Source organism: Dreissena polymorpha, chromosome 9 (genome assembly GCF_020536995.1).
Source record: "Dreissena polymorpha isolate Duluth1 chromosome 9, UMN_Dpol_1.0, whole genome shotgun sequence".
In the NCBI taxonomy this organism is placed as follows: Eukaryota; Metazoa; Mollusca; class Bivalvia; order Myida; family Dreissenidae; genus Dreissena; species Dreissena polymorpha.
Window position 1 is genome coordinate 98,758,152 of NC_068363.1, and position 22,140 is coordinate 98,780,291.

At 34.9% G+C, this 22,140-nt stretch overlaps 1 protein-coding gene across 1 annotated transcript; it reads left to right on the plus strand.

Annotated features, from left to right (window-relative positions):
• Positions 1-19,213: 19,213 nt before the first annotated feature.
• On the plus strand, positions 19,214-20,078 carry LOC127846371 (uncharacterized). The gene is made up of 2 exons (XM_052377582.1): positions 19,214-19,390; positions 19,554-20,078. Exons 1-2 carry the CDS (start codon positions 19,247-19,249, stop codon positions 19,875-19,877), a joined length of 468 nt encoding a protein of 155 aa, XP_052233542.1. The 5' UTR covers positions 19,214-19,246; the 3' UTR covers positions 19,878-20,078.
• Positions 20,079-22,140: the final 2,062 nt, after the last annotated feature.

A 22,140-nucleotide genomic window follows, 5' to 3' on the forward strand; every position in this document is an offset into this window, starting at 1 on the left:
CTTATTCATTAAATGCTTTATATTGATAAATGTAAACATTGGATCGTTAAAAGCTCCAGTAAAAAATCAAGAATAAAATTTAAAAAGGAAAAGAACATTGCCCGGAGCAGGTTTCGAACCAGTAACCCCTGGAGTCCTGCCAGAGTCCTGAAGTAAAAACGCTTTACCTACTGAGCTATTCCGCCGAGTCACATACTTCATGTATTTTATACCTTATATAAGCAATCTTTGTAGTTATACAAAATTTAACGACAAAAAACAGAACTCTCCAAATTATTCAATCGTTTCGCGTTGCAACGCTTATAATTTTTAGGTTTTATAATCATCAAAAGATGCATATAATGGCTATATTAATGCATGGTAAATGTTCAGTATTACTGTTTCCTCACAAATATCATAACTAACACGAAAATTTGCGAATCTGAAACAACTTTTTTCAATTTTGTCAATTTACCAAAGCGTGAAAAGATCCCTTTAAGTATATGGCTTTGAAGAATGACCTTGACATGTCACTGATTAATATGTTCAGCTGTATGAGCAACACATGCATATAAAATATAAAGTATCTGTATAATGTGGTACAGACGTTTGGCATATTTAAAATGAAAATTGACCTTTGTAAATGACCTTTGACCTTTCATAATGCCCTTGACCTTAACATTGTACAAATTAAAATTCGCAGCTCCATATGCATTTGAGAAGTCGTTATGAAGTTATAGTGTATAGTAAATAAACGATTTTTACCCATATATTTGACCTTTGACCTTGAAGAATGACCTTGATCTTGACCTTTGACCACTCAAAATGTGCAGTTTCATGAGGTACACAGGCATGCCAAATATGAAGTTTCTATGTTCAATATTGCAATTGATATGGCAAATGTTAAAGTTTAGTGATTTTGACCCATATATTTGACTTTTCACCTTGAAGGATTACCTTGACCTTTCACCACTCATAATGTGCAAATCAATTTTGGGAAGCATAATAAACGCTAATCGCTTTTTAACTGATATGGCTGAAAAGTGAGCGTCTGCATTTAAACAAGAGCTGTCAGAGGACAGCCGCTCGAATATTCGAGTGCTTGACAGTATAACTAAGCCATCATGGGGAAATTGTTCATATTCAATAATTTATTAGACGATTTTTAAACAAGGGCTGTTTGTAAAACATGCATCCCCCCCAGATGGGCTGTCCGTTGTAGTGGAAGCCATTGTGTGAATATGTTTTTTGTCACTGTCACCTTCACCTTTGACCTAGTGACCTGAAAATCAATAGGGGTCATCTGCGAGTCATGATCAATTATATATGAAGTTTCATGATCCTAGGCGTATGCGTTCTTGAGTTATCATCCAAAAACCATTTTACTATTTCGGGTCACCGTGACCTTGACCTTTGACCTAGTGACCTCAAAATCAATAGGGGTCATCTGCGAGTCATGATCTATCTAACGATGAAGTTTCATGATCCTAGGCGTATGCGTTCTTGAGTTATCATTCGGAACCATTTTACTATTTAGGGTCACCTTGACCTTTGACCTTGTGACCTCAAAATCAATAGGGGTCATCTGCGAGTCATGATCTATCTAACCTTGATGTTTCATGATCCTAGGCGTATGCGTTCTTGAGTTATCATCCGGAAACCATTTTTACTATTTAGGGTCACCGTGACCTTGACCTTTGACCTAGTGACCTGAAAATCAATAGGGGTCATCTGCAAGTCATGATCAATCTACCTATGAAGTTTTATGATCCTAGGCGTATGCCTTTTTGAGTTATCATCAAAAAACCATTTTACTATTTCGGGTCACCGTGACCTTGACCTTTGACCTAGTGACCTCAAAATCAATAGGGGTCATCTGCGAGTCATGATCAATGTACCTGTTTGGGGGGGGGGTGTTGAGAGGGGTTATAATGTGGGGTGTGTGATCATTTATGAGACGATCTTTCAAAAATAAAACAAGATGTGTTTGTGAAACACAATGTCCCCCTATATGATGTTTGACCTTGAAGGATGACCTTGACCTTGTGAAGGATGACCTTGACCTTGACCCTTCACCACTCAAAATGTGCAAGTTGCTATCTTCAATATTGCAAATGTATTCATAAAATAAGCGATTTGGGCCACATATATTTGACCTCTGACCTTGAAGAATGACCTTGACCTTTCACAACTCAAAATGTGCAGCTCCATGAGATACACACGCATGCCAAATATCAAGTTGCTATCTTCAATATTGCAAAAGTATTCATAAATGAGTGATTTTGGCCACATATATTTGACCTCTGACCTTGAAGGATGACCTTGACCTTCACCTTTCACCACTCAAAATGTGCAGCTTCATGAGATACACATGCATGCCCAATATGAAGTTGCTATCTTAAATATAGCAAAAGTTATTGCAAAATGTTAAAGTTGGCGCAAACAGACCAACAGACCAACAGACAGACAGGGCAAAAACAATATGTCCCCCACTATTATAGTGGGGGACATAAAAGGAAAAAAATTGTTTGGGGAGGGGGGGGGGGTAGGGAAGGTAGGGGGGGGATAATGTGGGGTGTGGTAATTTATATAGATGTTTAAAAAAAAAATTGGGGGTAGGGGGGTAAGGTAGGGGGGGGTGAGAGAGGGGGGTATAATGTGGGGTGGTTTGTAATTTATTAGATGATGTTAAAAAATTATTTTATTTTTTTTTTGTTGGGGGGGGGGGGGGTAAGGGATTCTGGGTAGGGGCGTGGGGTATTGTTTGGGTGGAATCCATTGTGGTATTCAGGTAAGTGTTGTATTGTCAAACTTATAATAAATAAGAAGTTATGGCAATTTAAGCAAAATGTTCAGGTTATCAAAGTGTAAAAGGGGCCATAATTATGTCAAAATGCTTGATACAGTGGTCTGCCTCTTGTTTATAGGTTGGGGGTCATGTTGGTAAACAAGTATGCAACATATAAAAGCAATTTGTCAAAGGATATAGGAAATATTTGGGGTAGTACGCAAACTTTAACATAGATTTATCAGTAATATGCATATTCTAAGTATAAAGGGGCAATAATTATGACAAAATGCTTGATAGAGTTGTCTGCTTTTGTTTATACGTTGGGTCATGTTGGTAAACAAGTATGCAAAATATGAAAGCAATATGTCAAGGGACAATGAAAATAAATGGGGAAGTACGAAAACTTTAACATTTGCTGCATATTCTAAGTGGAAAAGGGGCCATAATTATGACAAAATGCTTGATAGAGTTGTCTGCTCTCTGTTTATAGGTTGGGGTCATGTTGGTAAACAAGTATGCAAATATGAAAGCAATATGTCAAGGGACAATGAAAATAATTAAGGTAGTACGAAAACTTTAACATTTGCACGCTAACGCCAACGCCGGGGTGAGTAGGATAGCTCCACTATATATATTTTATATATAATAGTCGAGCTAAAAATATACAGAAGTAATAAAGGGTACAAAACGGCGAAAAATAACTGTCACGGTATGGACGGCACCATCTTGACTATCACGTGATAACCTCCTCTGATAGTGGTGGGGGACATAAAAAATGTGTAAATGCTACAAAAGGACACTTGATACCTAGCAAAACCTCATTATCCCCATGCTTTTTGAAAAGTGTGGGGATATTGTGGTTATCTCCGCCGTCCGTCTGTCCGTCTGTCCGTCTTGGCCACTATCTCCTCCTACACTATAAGCACTAGAACATTGAAACTTACAAACATGGTAGCTATGAGCATATGTGCGACCCTGCACTATTTGGAATTTTGATCTGATCCCTGGGTCAAAAGTTATGGGGGTTGAGGTGGGGCCAGGTCAGAGATTTTCACTCATCTTTTTATGTTATTTTACATTAAATTCTTCATTTCTACACCAATTAACTTCAAGATGATACTGAACATCTCTTATGACAATACGGTCAATCTCAACTATGCATGGCCTCATTACCAACCCTGGGGCGCCCCGCCCATATAGACCACGGCCACCCAAAATTGCCTTTTACTATAACTTCTTCATTTCTACAGCGATTTACTTCAAATTGATACTGATCATCTCTTATGACAATACGGTCAATCTCAACTATGTATGGCCCCCATTACCAACCCTGGGGCGCCTCGTTCACCCAAAATTGCCTTTTACTATAACTTCTTCATTTCTACACCGATTTACTTCAAATTGATACTGAACATCTCTTATGACTATACGGTCAATCTCAACTTTGCATGGCCCCATTACCAACCCTGGGACGCCCTCCCCCACATAGACCACACCCACCCAAAATTGCCTTTTACTATAAATTCTTCATTTCTACACCGATTTACTTCAAATTGATACTGAACATATCTTTTGACAATACGGTCAATCTCAACTATGCATGGCCCCCATATCAACCCTGGGGCACCCCCTGGGTCAAACATGCGGTGTGGGGATACGCGTTGGCCTCTGCCGCGCCATTTCTAGTTATGTTTTGGAACTGAACCAGAACTGTATCTTAATGTTTTTAGAACATCTGTTCTGAAATTCTCTAAGAGAAGAATGTTTAAAGAATGTTCTAAGAGAAGAATGTTTTAAGAATGTTTTGGAAGTTTTTATTGACTTTTTGTGTTATTCACTCGATGGTTTCATGGATTGTTTCAAGAAGATAGTCAGGAATAAAAATGTTCCTGAACTCTTATTAAAGTCATTTTGCACTTCTTAAGAAAAAAAATTGCACATTGCATGTGCTTAGAAAGTTCTTCATTTGTTACCTATAATTTGCAGACTTTTGGAACATCTAAGAACAGATTCTGAAACTCTTCTTAAAAACTTAATAAAACTGTAATGCCTTAATTAAGAGTGAATGCGTGTTGTTTCTGATTATTCAATTTAAACCTTTAATAAGAAAATAATGGAAATTTAAGTAATAAAGTTATTATAACTTATAAACTGATAAAAAATACCATGTTAATTATTTCCTTATTGCATGCTATCCAATTTCTTTGCATCCGATTGGCTTAATCAATCCAGGTACTAGTATGTATTCAACATCCAGTAAAAATGTAAAATTGCATAACTTATTTGCAAGTTTGCTTTAGGAAGTACTTTAGCACTAAACAGCATAAGGAACCAAACAGAAAACATAAGTCATTATACAGAAATGTGATTAACAATAAATGAATGAAATGCAGGAATTGGTTGAGAAATGGTTATACTTCAATGGCAATTCAACATTTTATTATTTTTATCGCCACAGGCTTTAATGGCAGCGTCAGATTCTGCTGAAGACTTCAATTAAATGCACTTCTTATATGCTAAGTAATCACTAGACCATATCAGACGAAGACAACATTTGCAGCTAAAAATGAATAACATCTTTTAAAGACCTAAAGATAACACAGATTGGAAACTTCGCGCCTTAACGGGCCATCTCGCGGCAGGGTCAGGTGGTCGAAAAACTGATAAGAACACTTAGGATCAGCAGACAATTTATTCCATGAATCAATCAGAGCCGGTGTATCACGATTGCGATAAGATAGGGACGCGTCAGTAGCAACAGCTAAGATTATCGAGCAAAGTTATGCAAAAATGTTACAGGGCTATAGAAAGGCGGCTGTAACTTGGTCAATAATGATCCGATTTTAGAGTTTCATAGAAACATGAGTAATTATGTTTTTATAAAATCTCGATTTTATTTACCTACATTAAGAATTTATAATGCTGCGATCGTTGAAAAGAAATAGCACTAAGAACTTCAAAATCGCGGCAAGAATGCTGTTGAATAGTTGATTTGAAAGGCTTTTGCTGATAAAATATTCTTGTATAATTTGGTATTTCAAAACCTTATAAAATATTATGATTTCAAAACGGATAGATATATGTGGACACATAGATCTAGGTCTCTGATTAAAACAACATTACAGTATAACAAATGCTATGATCGTTCGATCCAAAAACGGTTTCAGTTAGACTTATTTCATTATTGATTGTGTAGATGTTTTCAATTGTTTAATTCTCTTTTTATTTAGATCTTATTCATGAGTTATAGGTTATTAAAGTTTTGTGTGTAATCCAGTTTTGTTTTCTTTTGGTAATTAAATTAAGCTTTCAGTATCGTGGGCTAGGATTTCGCGAAAAAAAAAAAACAACAACATTTCACGCGCGTGTTAATCGTCGGATCAATTAGCGAACTGAAGAAGATGCATTGTGTGTTGTTTTTTTATTCTTGAGAATTAATTAAATCAAGGGATCCTAACTTCAATTATCAGTTTGCGTTGTTGATTGATTTTAATTGTGTGATCAGTGGCCGCGGCCGGCAAATTCATTCTTTATATGTCATTGTGATGTCTTTGTTGTGAATGTTTTAGATTTTAATATACTTGTTTATAATAGTATGTTATAAACACTGTGAAATGCTGTATAAAACTGTTTAAAAAAATGATTAATAAATTATTTCATCTGTTACTGTGCTATTCTCGATTGTGTATCTTATAAGTTGGACATACATATTTTGGATTTTACATTTTTAAAATTCTGTACAATTTGTGCAATCATGTCGCGTTACAGAGACCCTGATTTTTTCGCTTGGAGTGATAGTGATTTAGACCTTGATGAGCTTTTTGAAGGGGACTATACTGACAATGACTCTGTTTGTACTGATAAACATAGTGTTAGTGTTGATAAGAAAGATATATATGTGTGTCCTATTTGTTCACGAGAATACAAGACTATATCTGGGTTCCGAGGTCACGTAATGAAAAAGCATGACGTGCACTTTAAAGGTATGGCATTTTTTTCATTTCTTCAAAGAACAATCCTCACAATATATGTGTATCAAACAGGTATTTCCTGCTCAGCAGCCACATTTATAATGGTATCAGTCTATAAGTCTGCAAATCTTTAAATATAAGTAATTTGCTTTTATACCTGAGGGGGGGGGGGGGGGTGGGGGTAGTAGTAGTTCTGATAGAAAGAGACAGTTTTCATCTGTTAAAATGACTTTAATAATGGCATTCATTAAAGTATCAAATGATGAAAAAACAGTATCAATAAAATATATAAATTCCATACTTTGCGAAAGCTGTCTGCCCCCAGTGGACATGTTTGACAAAATTCCTTTCGAGCAAGCTGACATATTTTAGGATCTTGTTCGAATGGCTGTCTGGAAAAATTAAAGAAAATCAAATTTATATAAATACTTTGGTCTGACGGTTTAATGGATCCTGTCAGACCGACTGTCTGGAAGATTTTCTGAGCTTTGCGAAGACTGCAATTCTTGTTAAATATTTAATCACTATCATTTATTGGCGAATCAGCATATTTGCCTTTGGCCATTCACAATGTATTTGAGTTTAAATATGGCCAAGACATTCAACAATAAAACATTTAAGCGTATACCGTATTTTTCGGGGTATAAGTCGCGACTTTTTTACAGGCAAAAGTAACATGCGTCGTATGCCCCGGAGCGTCTTATGTACGTACAAAATCGATTTTTCCAAAGTCAGAATGTGAAAATTTTAAGTCAAAATTGCATAAATCCGCGAGTTTGATAACCATTGCCAGTAATTTGTTTCGCTGTTTTTGTAACACAATTCTATTTTACACATAGTCGGTTACGTGGGTTACACACTTCTTACGATACTATTGGGGTACTATACAGTACCGTAACGTAAATAAAACAACGCAACAAAAAAGTAGTCGTCTGCTAAATTTATTTTACGAGCTAACCTTACGATTTTTACAACAATTTGAAACAAAACACAACAAAGTACAACAAACAAACACAATATCAATGAGAAGGAGAGTTTACAACAATAAGTATTCAATCAGATACGGCACAATAAAAATTCACATCATTTCTTCGCCATGGTCGTCGACATCGGAGAATCCGTCAGCGATGTCCCCAGTGTGCATTACAAGCGTTTATTGGTATGCCTGCCATACCACATGTCTGCAAACCTGAGATCTCAAATACCTTTAACCATCTGCGATAGATGAAGGAACATAATCTCTCCATGGGAGACAATGTCCCCAGTGTGGATTTAAAGCGTTAATTGGTAAGCCTGGTACACCACACGTCTGCACACTTGTATTAAGATTATCACGATAAGAATATTAGCCCTTCTCATAACAGGCCTCATTTTAATATTCATCATAAAAATGCTCGTGTTACCAATTTGAGAATGCCGGTATACTTTATGCTACAAAAGTTTTGCAAACAATACACATTAAAACAAACATCGCTATACTATTTTTATAAAATGGTACATTTATTTTTTATGAAACAGCAAATGCTGCATTTATAGCCTAAATGCAGTTTATTACCCAGTAATTGTTTTTATTTTGTTTTGTTGTATTATCAAATGCGCTTATTTAAATTCGTATTTCCAATTTTATTGCTAACGCCACGTTTAAGCTAGTCACATCTATAGCTCATGTACTTTTCTTTGTTCTGTTAGAAAGCGCGCGAAAATTAGCGTGGGTGTATACACTGTTGAAGAAAAACTGTGTACACTGTAACTCCAATATAACGCGGATGACGGGGTCCAAGCCACGCAACAGCGTTATAAAAGGACAGCGTTATAAGTTTTGAGCTTATTTATTTAATTAAGGGGGCTATAAAAACAGGTATTGTATAGCCTATAATATAGGTCCTGTGTATTGTCATCCGCAAATACATGCATAAAAAAACGAATCGATCGATAACAGTATACATACCGCTTTTCTAATGTGCACATTTATCCGACAATCCAATATAATTACAACATCACTTACGAACAAATAATGTTAAACATTTATGACAAGAAATATGTTTACAAATTTCGTAAACAAATTCATATGCCTACGCCATTTTTCAGAAAAATTAGTACAGTGCATTATGGGACACAGCTTTCATTGGACGAGCGAATTTAAATTTAGATTGAATGCAATACGATACATGTACAAAGAAATGTTTTATTGCGTCATACGCAGCATGTAAAAAACACGCTTTCCGTGGACTTTCTGATAACGGGCAAAAATTTAAGTGCATCTCTATTAACTATTTCACTGCGTTAGCATGTAAATAAATTGTTAGGATTTTTTTTTTTCGTATACGTACTGAAACATTAAACACACACAAAGATATTTTTATTTATCATGCATGTGTAGCATATAATAAACGATAACACACACAGCAATATTTAGTTTATACATAAAATACAATACATGATAAATAAAAAAAGCAACAACAGGTTATCGTTTAAAATAACTTGAATTTGATAATTATTCCGCTTGCACTTGCCTTATTGAAATTAGCACATCGAACTGCTCTGATAGGGAATACATGTAATAAACACGGACGCGCGAGTTTTCACACCTTTATTGACATCAAACAACAGATTAACAACAATTAGCTGTTGAGTGTCGTTTAACCTCTAATCGATTAAAATCAGTTAAACAGACGGATAAAGCAATCAAGCTGTGATCGCCCGCCTTTTTGAATTTTCTGAGAATACATGAAGTTGCATAACATGGATTTGAATCAGAAATGGAAGGTTGGAGAAAACACGGGATCCAAGGACCCCCCGTGTTATATTGGACACAGCGTTATAACGGACCGCACTATATTGGAGTTACAGTGTAGCGAAGAGAATGCTGTATCATTGACGTTACGCTCATTTAGGTAGTTCATTATTGAAACAGAAAATTGTCTGTGTACTGATTTACAGGAAAATCTGGTCAAGACTAGATTTAATTTTGGTATTTGTGAAAACATGATCAGCAGTGTTTACACTGCGATGTTTAGACAAAACAGATACAAATGTGCGAATGCAACGGCTTGCGGATAGGGTCAAATATTACCGGTAATAAATTGTTCTGAATGACGTTTTTGTTTAAATAATACGTTCAAATAAATTTAATGGAAAAAAATATATAAATACAATGAGCATGTGAGAGAACAAATGCCAGCATCGTTTTTAAGATGAATTTTCTATCTGAAATAAAACACGAAAGAGGATTAAACATTTAATGGATAAACATGTGTGACTGCATTTTTGGGAATATTTAATGATGATTTATGTGCGTCGTTTACGCCGGAACGTCTTGTGTATAGACAAAAATCAAATAAAGTAAAAAAAAGGGGATGCGTCTAACATTCCGGTGCGACATATAACCCGAAAAATACGGTAATACAAAACAATAATAACAATCATAACATTGGATTAATACAGAGCAAGTGGAATCAGTTGTAGAGCATATTTGCAAGATAAAAGGGAAAAACATAGTAATTGTAATAGGAACCAGCAGACACAATCGAAAGAATACATGTAGGTACTTCCTAGAAGTTATCTATAGGTCTTTGCATCTATCAAACAGGCAGACAATCGATTTAAGTCCAATAAAAGCATCAGCAAATGCCACGTACAGCTATTACCAATCAAACTGTGTTTCAAGTCAGGAAAGGATTATCTGTCATAAAATACCATGAAAACATGTAAATTGCAGCATACAAATTAGCAAGATATATCATTTATGACACAAGAAGACTATAAAATGTTTTAGCAAAGCTAAAAACCCAGGCAGAAAAAAAAGATGAAACCAAGATCAATAAACAACATTTAGAAACATGACGCAGCCAAGAAACCATGTTTTTGACATTTTATAATTGACTTAATTAAGATGATTGTGCAATACCAAGCAAGGTCTTCATGTAACATAATTCCATACACACTTTTAGCTTAATACCTTAATCAAAACTTAAAATTGTATTATCTCTGACCTTTACCTTTACTTGAAAATACAAGTTCCCAGACGTGTCTCTATACACATGCAATGTATTTGTCCAAAGCTTGTCTTTAATTCTGCTTTGGAAGTATCATAGATATTAACTAAAATAATAACTACAAAGACATACTGTAAACGTATAGAAATTCGTCGGTAAGAAATTTCGTTATTTAATAAAAAACAACTAATTCGTTGACACGTTATTTCGTGGATTTCAAATAAAAAACAACTAATTCGTTGATACGTAATTTCGTGGGTTTCAAATTTTCGGGGAAGACTGACCGCCATTAAACATATATTAAAACAACCAGAGGTAAAAAAGAAGCATAATCTGATGATCTGTGTTGACAACAAGACTTGAGGTTCATGTGCAATGAAGCATGAAAGTGTTGCCGATAATTGTCAATATGAGCGATAAAATCACGCACTTGTGGGTCCCTGCTCGCTTATTGTCATCAATGTTGTTTTGACAATATTTGCAATTCTCACCGCAATCGGTCCCCTAGTACCGGTAGTAACAATTGAGTAATAAGGTCCCCAAAATCACGTTTGAAAACTGTTATGTCTCTTTTAACTTTAATTGGCACTAATTGACAATTGTGATAAATCTGCAAACTGTTAATTTGAAGACGTCACGTAAATGAGAACAATCATTGATGTTATATTCGTTAACCATGATGAATAAAACGTAATTAACGATGATGAATAAAAAAGAAAAACTTTAGATTTTTATTAATGCACTGGATGGCGAACAAATTGATACTTTATATAAACACATTGTCATTCATACTAAGTATTCATTTACATCGTAGTTCTTATCATACTAAGTAATCATAAACATGTTAGTTAATATCAAACAAATATAATTTATGTCAAATGGGTGGAAAATAAGAACATTTTTGATTCAGAAATATTTAATTAGTCAAGATATAGTGTAATACGACCTACTGAAGTGAAGTAACTATTACAAAAAAACAACAACACATATCTCGTATAACCGACAACAAAAGAAAGTATCGGAATTGACATTCCGAAATGACCGATTTCGGATTAAAAATGTATAAATAATCGTTGGTACTCGAATTCGTGGTTCAGCGGACCAACGAAATCCATGAAAAATCGTACCACACGAAATTTAATGGTTTTACAGTAATTGAAGCAGAATATCTTCAGTATGTAAACAACAAGATGAACATTTCAGCATTAAAACAAAAATGTGACCATGAAAAGAAAAAAGATCTTCAAACTTTTACCTATTAATATAGGCTAATTTAATGTACTTTTCAAGCAAAAGTCTGCATAAAAGCAACTGACCCAGAACATAACAACAGATTACCGGTCTCCAGACTATAGTTTTTCAGCAGACACCATTTTCTGTAACGGTGACCTTGACCCAAATGGCCCCAAATGCGATCCCAACCTAGGTCTGCATGCTTGCTACCTACACACTTACTTACAGCACAATACACACAAAAAGTTAAGGGGAAATTGACTGTCACGTTACATTATTTACACATGTTACTCCCTATTGGATGTCAAACAGAGGCATACCCAACATTTCACTTCATGGAGTCATCAGCATAATGCACATGTGTGTTTACTTCTGGAAAATGGAAAACGTTTTGTGTTCGTGAAATTCTTAAAAACATTTATTGTCAATATTGGCCAGAAATAATGAGTTTTTATAAGTAATATATAGAACAGAACAGAAAGTTTATTCATATAACTTTTACATTTCCAGTTCATCATTACATATACATAACTGACAATCAATATGTGACCTTTTTTTTTCTGCATTTCCTGACCATTTTCCATATGGTTCTAGGCTTAAATATTAACTTCCAGTAATAAACGTTTCTTTGTCAGTGCAATACTGCTATTAAGCAAATTGAATGACTAGACCTTCATTTACCAGTAATACTTGACACAGTGTGGAAAGAAGTTAAAAATCTCATTAAAGCGGAAATCTGACTTAATGCGAGTGCAAACAGTTGAGCGTTTTATCAGCCTGGACAATACAAACACGCCGATTCAGAAAGATTTTCCATTTCCAGCAGTTTACAGTTTGAAGAGACATCCTTGAAACAAAACTTTTTGAGAGTTAACAAGGAAATGAGCCGTGCTCCGTGAAAGGGGGGTTACATGCAGTCAGCACAGGCTAATAAGGGATGAAAATTTCCGCCTAAACTGGATTTTTTCTAAGAAGACTTCCTTGCAACGGAAAATATCTTAAACAATAGGGCTATGATGGCCCTGAATCACTCACCTGATGAAAGTTTTACTATGATTTGACCAGATGACCTACTTTATGACCTCAGATGACCCATATACAATCCCAAGCCAGATTTCATCAATTAATACATTCTGACAAAATTTCATTAGCTGTGACCTCTTTCATCTACACAAGGTTTTACTAGAATTGGCCTGGTGACCTAATTTTTGACCCCAGATGACCCATATACAATCCAAAGTCAGATATTATCAAGATAAACATTCTGACCATATTTCATTAAGATGAGATGAAAACTATGACCTCTATTGTCTATACAAGGTTTTTCTATGCATTGACCTACTAGTCACCAAGTTTCTGAATCCAGATTTCATCAAGATAAACATTCTGACAAAATTTCATAAATATCTGATCGAAACTGTCACCTCTATTGTATACACAAGTTTTTCTATAATTTGACCTAGTGACCTAGTTTTTGACCCCAGATGACCCAAATATAATCCCAAGCCAGATTTCATCAAGATTTACATTCTGGCAAAATTTTATTAAGATTGGATGAAAATTGTGACCTCTACTGTCTACACAAGTTTTTTTTAAACTTTGACCTAGTGACCTAGATTTTGACCCTAGATGATCTAAAGTAGATCCCAACCAAGATTTTAACAAGACAAACATTCTGACCATATTTCATTAAGATCTGATGAAAACTGTGACCTCTATAGTCTACACAAGGTTTTTCTATGATTTGACCTAGTGACCTAGTTTCTGACCCCAGATAACCCAAATACAACCCCAATCCAGATTTCATCAATATAAACATTCTGACCAAATTTCATAAAGATTGGATGAAAACTGTGGCCTCTATTGTTTACACAAAGTTTTTTTATTATTTGACCTAGTGACCTAGTTTTTGACCCCAGATGACCGAAATACAATCCCAACCCAGATTTCATCAAAATAAACATTCTGACCAAATTTCATAAAGATTGAATGAAAACTGTGACCTCTACTGTCTACACAAACAATTTGTTGACGAACGCACGCACGCACGACGGATTCACACGATCACATAAGCTCACAGTGTCACTTTGTGACAGGTGAGCTAAAATTAAAGCGTCATTCCTAATTAGCCTGTGCCGACTGAACAGGCTAATCTGGGACACCACCACTTTATGCACATGCATTAAACCCCTTTTTCACAGAGCATGGCCCAAATATCTTTATTCTGAATCTACTTGGTACCCAAAATACATTATTCATTTCTATTTTTGAGTTCATGCATATCAAAATCATGTGAATACCGTCTTTATCTTAATAAACGCTCCCGCCCTAATAAACGCGCCCCTATCATATAATAAAATGAAGGAGTGATCAAAATAATAGTGCCCCCATTTCTCGGCTGCTAAGGGGTAAAGTAATTGCATTTTATTGATGGAAAAATTTTTTATCAACAAGGTAATTGGCCAGAACCTTATAGAAATAAAATTTTAATAATAATAATAATAAGCAAATTCATTGAATTGATATCCCCTGCCAATATGCTTTTGGACACAAAAGTGTTATATTTGACACTCAAAAAAGCATTTTTTTCAAGATATCAAGGGCCATAACTCTGTTATTAACAGATGGTGTACAATGCCATTTGGCGTGCATCATTCTCTTATCCATATATATACTCATACAAAGTTTCAATGAAATCCGCCAAAGCACTTCCAAGATATGGCTCCGGACGGTCGGATGGACGGGCGGAAAGACGGACGGACAGACGGACAACGCCAAAACAATATCCATCCACCTATGGCGGGGGATAATAACATATATATATTTGGAACAGATCGATGTAAGAATTAAACTTCAACATGCAGGCGATTTTATTATTGTATCAGTGTTTTCAGTTTTAAATGTCAAATTCATATTACGTTTTTTTTATGACACTGTGCATTTAAAATACGGATCTACCCAGGTTGTTAAATATGCAGTACACTGGGCTGAAGCTACCGTAACCATAAACCTTCATTAATTAACACTGTTCATATCTCGGCCACCCGTACTGTTACAGTTCTCACTATGGTCATATCGACAATGGCCCTTTCATTTCACATGATAATAGGGTGTAGTATTCTTATAAAACTATTTGTGATATGTTTACGATTGCTCAATGAACTCGGAACTTTTCGCAAATACCGGTTAAAACATTTTAGGTGTTGGCTCATATTATACCTAACGGAGGGTGAAATAATCGCACCCCCTTTGTGATTTGCATCGCGCCCGGGCGCGTTTATTAGGATAAAAACGGTATTTGAAGTATGGTCTAAGGGCAGATCTTGTGCTTTAAGAACTTTTAAAAGAAGTGTATGTGTGCATTCATGCTGTCCGTTTAACCGCATTGAGTTTTAATGTGTTGTAAATGGACGTTGGAACAATTTGGCAAAAAGACAATATCCAGAAACAAAAATGTCATTAACTAAAAAAAGTATGCATGCTTTAAACTAAAAAAACAATAACACTACCCTCCAAGTTAGAAAGCACACCTAGTGTAGGATCGTGAGTATTTTTAGACTATTTGTGATAGAAAATAGGTTTTACTCACAGCAAATCATCAATACACAACGTAGGTTGACTAAAAAATGCGGTAAAATGCCCATATGTAGAATTTGGGCAGACAAAAAAATATAAATAAGTTAACAATGATTTTTCTAATCCTTACAATATTTCACTTGAAAACGTTTTTCTTACATTTTCTTCTAAGAATTTTTCTAAGACCTTTTTTGTAATTTGTTTAAGACCATTTTCATGTCTTAAATGGTTCAAATCACAGCCAAGGCAATTTTTTATTTTGCTTCAATGTTATTTTATAAATTCAAAGCTATACAAAATATTACAGTTTTGTTAGTTAATTCATTAAAAAAAATTGAAATCAACACAAATCAGAGAATAAGTCCATTATAAGATGTTTCAGGTATAATGAAACAAAAGTACACAATACAAGTAATTTTATTGCTGTATCATTCCAACTTATTGGAACTTATAAAAAGCATTGCTTATAAACAAGAATAGCTCTCTCACATGTTAATGGAAATGCAAATAAAATCATTCACAAACATCTCTTGGATAATTGCCTCCGGTCGCAACAATGCCCAAACTCCATGTAGATAACAAACTATTACCTTTACAACACACAACTTAGGCCAGCTTCAACCTCCTGTATGGCCATTTCTTAGAGACCAGAAATTGTTTTCTTTCTCTTCATTTCAATTAGATTCTGACACTGAGGCTCAGGATCGGATATTGAAAAGAAGTTGGAAATTGCACTATTAGAAACTTGGTAAATGTATTGTTTCCCCCAAATGCTGATGGATTGTGCTAAGCGATTGTTAAATTGATTGTGGGTCAACACAATTTTCATCTTGCAATACCATGGCAGTAAAGATGAAAGTAATTTTTTTGGAAATAAACCATTTGTATAATCTAACACATGATAAAATACAGTAATTTTAACAAAATTGGCAAATTCTTTGTAACATGTTTTAAGGATTACTGGAAATGTGATTGTGACAGGTTTATTTAAATTGATTTATTTCAGTTTCATTGTGTCAAATGGTTATGGCTCATTAAACTATCGAAAAACTATGTGACTGCTTCCCTCAAAAAAAAAAAGAAGTAATTTATGTATTTTTTTATATAAAACTAGAGCTTTGTCACAGACGTGACGAATACCCCCGCATGCCGCATTGACACAGAATATTTTGCATGTTGTCTTCACACAAACAAAAAAACAGCGGACACCATGCTCAATGTTAACAAGATATGCGTTTTTCTGAAATACTATGTCCCCTTCTGCACCGCATTGAAGCTATTGATTTGAACTTTGACCTTGAAGGATGACCTTGACCTTTCATCACTTAAAATGTGCAGCTCCATGAGATACACATGCATGCCAAATATGAAGTTGCTATCTTCAATATTGCAAAAGTTATGGCAAAATGTTAAAGTTGAAGCAAATAAACATGCAAACAAACCAACCAACAGACAGGGCAAAAACAATATGTCCCCCACTATAGTGGTGGGGGACATAAAAACGCTGTTAGTGACCCCGTGACCTAGTTTTTGACCTGCCATGACCTATGTTTAAACCTGGCCTAGACATCATCTAGATACAACTTCTGACCAAGTTTGGTGAAGCTCAGATGAAAACTACTTGAATTAGTGAGCGGACAACATGCTCAATGTTTAAAATGCAACATGACCCCGTGATCTAGTTTTTGTCCCGGCATGACCCATATTCAACTTGACGTAGACATCATCTAGATACAACTTCTGAACAAGTTTGGTGAAGATCGGATGAAATTTTCGGGACAGACAGACCAACAAACCGACCGACAGACCGACCAACAAAGTGACTCCTATATAGTACTTACCGGTATTTAGATGTGACTCCTATATAGTACTTATTTAGAACTTTTCCATATATTACAGATTGGTAAGTATTATATGAAATTATCCAAAATACGAAAACATTTGTGAACAAATCCATTAAATATGAAAAATGAAAAGGATATAATTCGAAAGCATTAATATTTGAAATTAATATACAATTTTAAATGCATATATATTATAAATCATAATATGTCCTTGTGACAATACTTATGGCATATATTTGCAGAATAAACTTTGCATGTAAGAAATAAGAACAAGATCAGAAAGCTTACAGAACAGACTGCAAATACTAACTTAATAGTCCTTACTCGCAAATACTCTGTAAATAAAATGCAAAGATATTAAACAAACAATTACAGAACTGCAAATGTCTGAAATAATCCTTGCAAATAATATGAAAAGGCCTAGCAAGAAAATAATTTGTGCCAGTATGAATCAACTTGGACAAAACCAGTTCTTGATTTGGGCAGTATTACATGATTGTATTCTGGCATTTATTAGCATGGCAAGTGTATGTCTTTTCTGATCAGTATCTCCTATTGTGAGGATAATAAGCTTGGGCAACAGAGAAATGAAAACAGAATGTGCTGTCAACTAGAGTTGCCCTGGACAATGATATGCCTCAGGGATGTAAGGGATCAAGTTTATTTGTATGCAGATTTCCAATGGACTTTTGGAGTTCAGCATGCCAATGCAGCCAAATTCGGGGCTTTGTGGCATGTTGTCTTCATGGATTGATCATAAGACAACATCAAGATTGATAACAGGGCTTCCGCTGTCGATCGCCAAATTCGCCGAAAATGCGTGGCGAAACGTTTTTAAAATTTGGCGAATAAAATTCTCGGTTGGCGAAAATGCTCGGCGGAACGTTTTTTGCCTGTCAAGTACCATCCCAGATTATAACTCTTTAAACCATCAACTGTGCTTCAATACATCATCGTGTTATTAATCAGAAAATTTGATATGCAGTCTGCAGCAAAACCGGTCAGAACCGGTCATCGAAACAAAGGAAACTTGCTGGTGCATTGTGTACTGTCAGTGACGTCACCATCTATGTATAGAACGCTTGCTGGTGTGAAAACAAAAGGTGTTATCAAACATCAAATCGGCTAAGATAAACAACAAACACTGATTAAAGACTGCTACCGATTCCAATCAATTTGAGTAATAGCAGTTAGCGAATTATCAACTAAGTCACACAATGAACGTAAGTAAAGAAATTGATAATTGATTTTAATTTCGAGTAGTTTGTTAATAGTTTGCAATGTTTGTTAAAGATCATAGTCTTAATGTGTTGCAATTGTGAATGACGACAGGTTTATGGGAATATAAGCCTAAACATTTCCAGCAAAAATGTCAGAATTGTGTTTTCCATTATGGCAACCTTAGGCAATAAGCGTCCTTTGGATGCTGACGAATGTATTGAATCAGTCTAAAAAAAAATCAAATCTGACAATAGATCGTTCAAAGATATTTGGCTTACAGAATTCCAGTGGTTAGATTACAATGCAAAATCCAAAACGATGTATTGCAAAATATGCATACAGTTTCAAAGATCAAATTCATTTACATCTGGATGTAGCATGTTGAAGAAAGACAACATTTCCAAACATGAAAAATAAAAAGGTTATAAGAATAAAATCAATATAATAATGTACATACATGAATACTTTAAATATTGTTATCAATATAATAATATATTTAAAATATCAATAATATTTTGTTATATTCATAATAAATCCATTAGTCACTTTTCAAAAGGATTTTTTTGTTTTGGAAATAAGAATGTTTTATATGTTTATTTCAGATCACAAAGAGGCATCACAAGCTACTAGACTGAAATGTTGATGTCTGATGCACAGGCCGTAGCTATATCAAAAAGTGAAGCTGCTGTTGTTTCGGCCATGACCAATGTCTACTTTGCTGCGCAGAACAATCTAGCATCATCACTGGTTCCAGACCTCAACAGATTGTGTATATTGCAGGTAAAAATAAAAAAATGTGAAAAAACATTTTTTTTTAATATGTTTAATTATTGAGCAAAAAATTAAAAAGATTATATGAAATTATATATCATTTTATTTTCAGGTCGCAAAGTTTGTTTATCTATATTTTTAGGTTGCAAATTTTGTTTTAATATATTTTCAGGGTGCAACCCAACTCAATGTCCTTCGAGTTGACAATCATACTTCATATGAACACAGCAGCAGTGTGTTGGAATTTCAAAACTGCATTGCAGACGTTATCAGGGGAGATCTTCTTCAGAAGATAAAGACATCTGGCAAGTTCAGTGTAATGCTTGATGAAAGTACTAAAATTTCAGTAAAACAAAATTTAGTGACTTATATTAGACTATTGGAGACTGATGAGTTTGGCATGACTTTACCCCATACTAACTTCTTAGGTGTGGCAGAACTGCAAAGGGCTAATGCAGAGAGCATATATGAGAATGTGCTTGACATGCTTGGTTGAAAGGGAATTGACATTGCAAATTTATGTGGTGTGAGCACTGATGGGGCTTCTGTAATGGTTGGGCGAAATTCTGGGGTTGTTACCCGTCTTAAACGTACTGTGCCAGGTGTGTTGGCAACACATTGCATAGCACATCTTTTGGCGTTAAGTTGTGCTGGGGCAGCTGATACCATTACATATTTAGTAAAATACCAAGATATCCTGAACTCTGTATATAAATTCTTCCAATATTCGCCTAAGAACATGTCAGCTCTTTCGCAAATTCAGATGGTACTGAATGGGGGAACAAAAAGGTTCAAACAGATGTTCCATACTAGGTGGCTGAGTTTTGAAGGGTCTGTTGATGCTATTATTGCCAATTATGAAAGTTTGGTGTCTGTTTTCTTAGAGGAAACTGCTGGCAAGGCTCTTTCTCTGTACAAGCCCATAACAACCTACAAATTCTTGTATCACTTTTTGGCCGGCTGTTTGGAATCTTTGGCAATCCTTTCCAAATGCTTTCAAAAAAAAGACCTTGCCTTTTCGGAAGTTCACCCACTTCTAACAGCCACAATTGACTCTTTGGCAGAAATGAAGGATGGGAAATCTGGGGATAAACTTCCCAAATTTTTGAATGAAGTCCCATCTGAGCCCCAAATTGATAAGGATGGCCTTTGTACCTTTGAATTTCGATCACATACAATTAAGGATGGGGTTACTCAAAGACAAGAGGCCAGGAGTGTTTGTGTTAAATTTGTGGAAAACATGCTGAGAAGTCTGAATGAAAGATTTTCAGATAATGATGATTCGGCCATTTTGACTGCCCTGACAAATTTCTTTAGCCCTCAAATTAATGACCATGAGCTCGACAGTGAAATCAACACACTGTTTGACTATTTGACTTCTTTTGGCCATGAGGGATAAAAACTGGAATTAAAAACTTTCAAAATTCTGCAGGGCCAGTTTTTTAAGTGGCAACAAGTCAGTTAAGGACATTAATTCTGCCTGCAATTTGGCTATCAGGAACAAAGATTCATATCCAGGCAGTGCTGAATTAGCCTGCAGATTGCTATTAGCTCCTGTGGCCACAGCTGACTGTGAGAGGGGCTTTAGTAGACAAAATTTGATTAAAACCTGTCTCAGAAATTCAATGAAAATTGAAAACTTGGACAACTTGATGATTATGTCAATTGACAGCCCACCAATGGAACAGTTTGATTTTAAACGTGCGTTTAAGATTTGGGCTGGGATAAAGTCAAGGCGGATTATGACATCCTGCTAAAATGTATGTTTTTGTAAATGTACAAGTACTTTAGTGTTGATCATCTGTTATGTTTTGCAAAGATTGAAATATGTGCTCAAGAATGAATATCTTTAATATAATGAAAATGTGCTTATTTTGTAAACAATGTGAACTGAACATGTGCTTATGATGTTTGTATAAACTGATATTCTGTTATGAAGAATAATAGTATGATTATTACATTGATGTATGTATATCTAGATTATTATTATTTTGTAAACAATGTGAACTGAACATGTGCTTATGATGTTTGTATAAACTGATATTCTGTTATGTAGAATAAAAGTATGATTATTACATTTATGTATGTATATCTAGATGTATGCATATCTATAAATGTTTTTTGTTATAAACTGATATTCTGTTATGTACAATATTTTAAAAGGATGATTATAGTAATACATATATTTAAGCTTCATATTGTAGTTATTTGTGTTCTTACACCCCTAGACTTTCACGAGGCGGTCCCAAAAGCTTGGCTAAAACTTTGGCTACAGTTTCTAAAATTTGGCTACAAAAAAATCCATTTGGCTAAAATGTTGGCTAAAGAAATTTTTGAGCCAGGGGAAGCCCTGGATAATGCAGAACAAAGTTTGTAACGTCTACTGAAAGCATGGCAACAAACTAAGAAGAAAATTATTTATGTTCCACTTAAAGGTTAAATAAATACATCAACATTAAAAATAATAAATTTACCAAATCAATAGTTTATATTTCAGGCATCTTAATAAATCATGGAACAAATAAGAAATTTTTATGAAGCAGGGATGTCATGCACACAGGAATCCAATTAATTTTCCCCCTATTATATTCATTTATTCACATATGAGTCATGTAAGACTAAAATGGGTCTTATCCAATATGCGTCAAGCTACGGTGTCCACTGATTAGATCATGAAACCATGAGTGACTTCTTAGACAACAGCATAGCTCTTGACCTAATTCTTTCCCACTCAGAAGCAAAGTGAAAATGGCTATGTA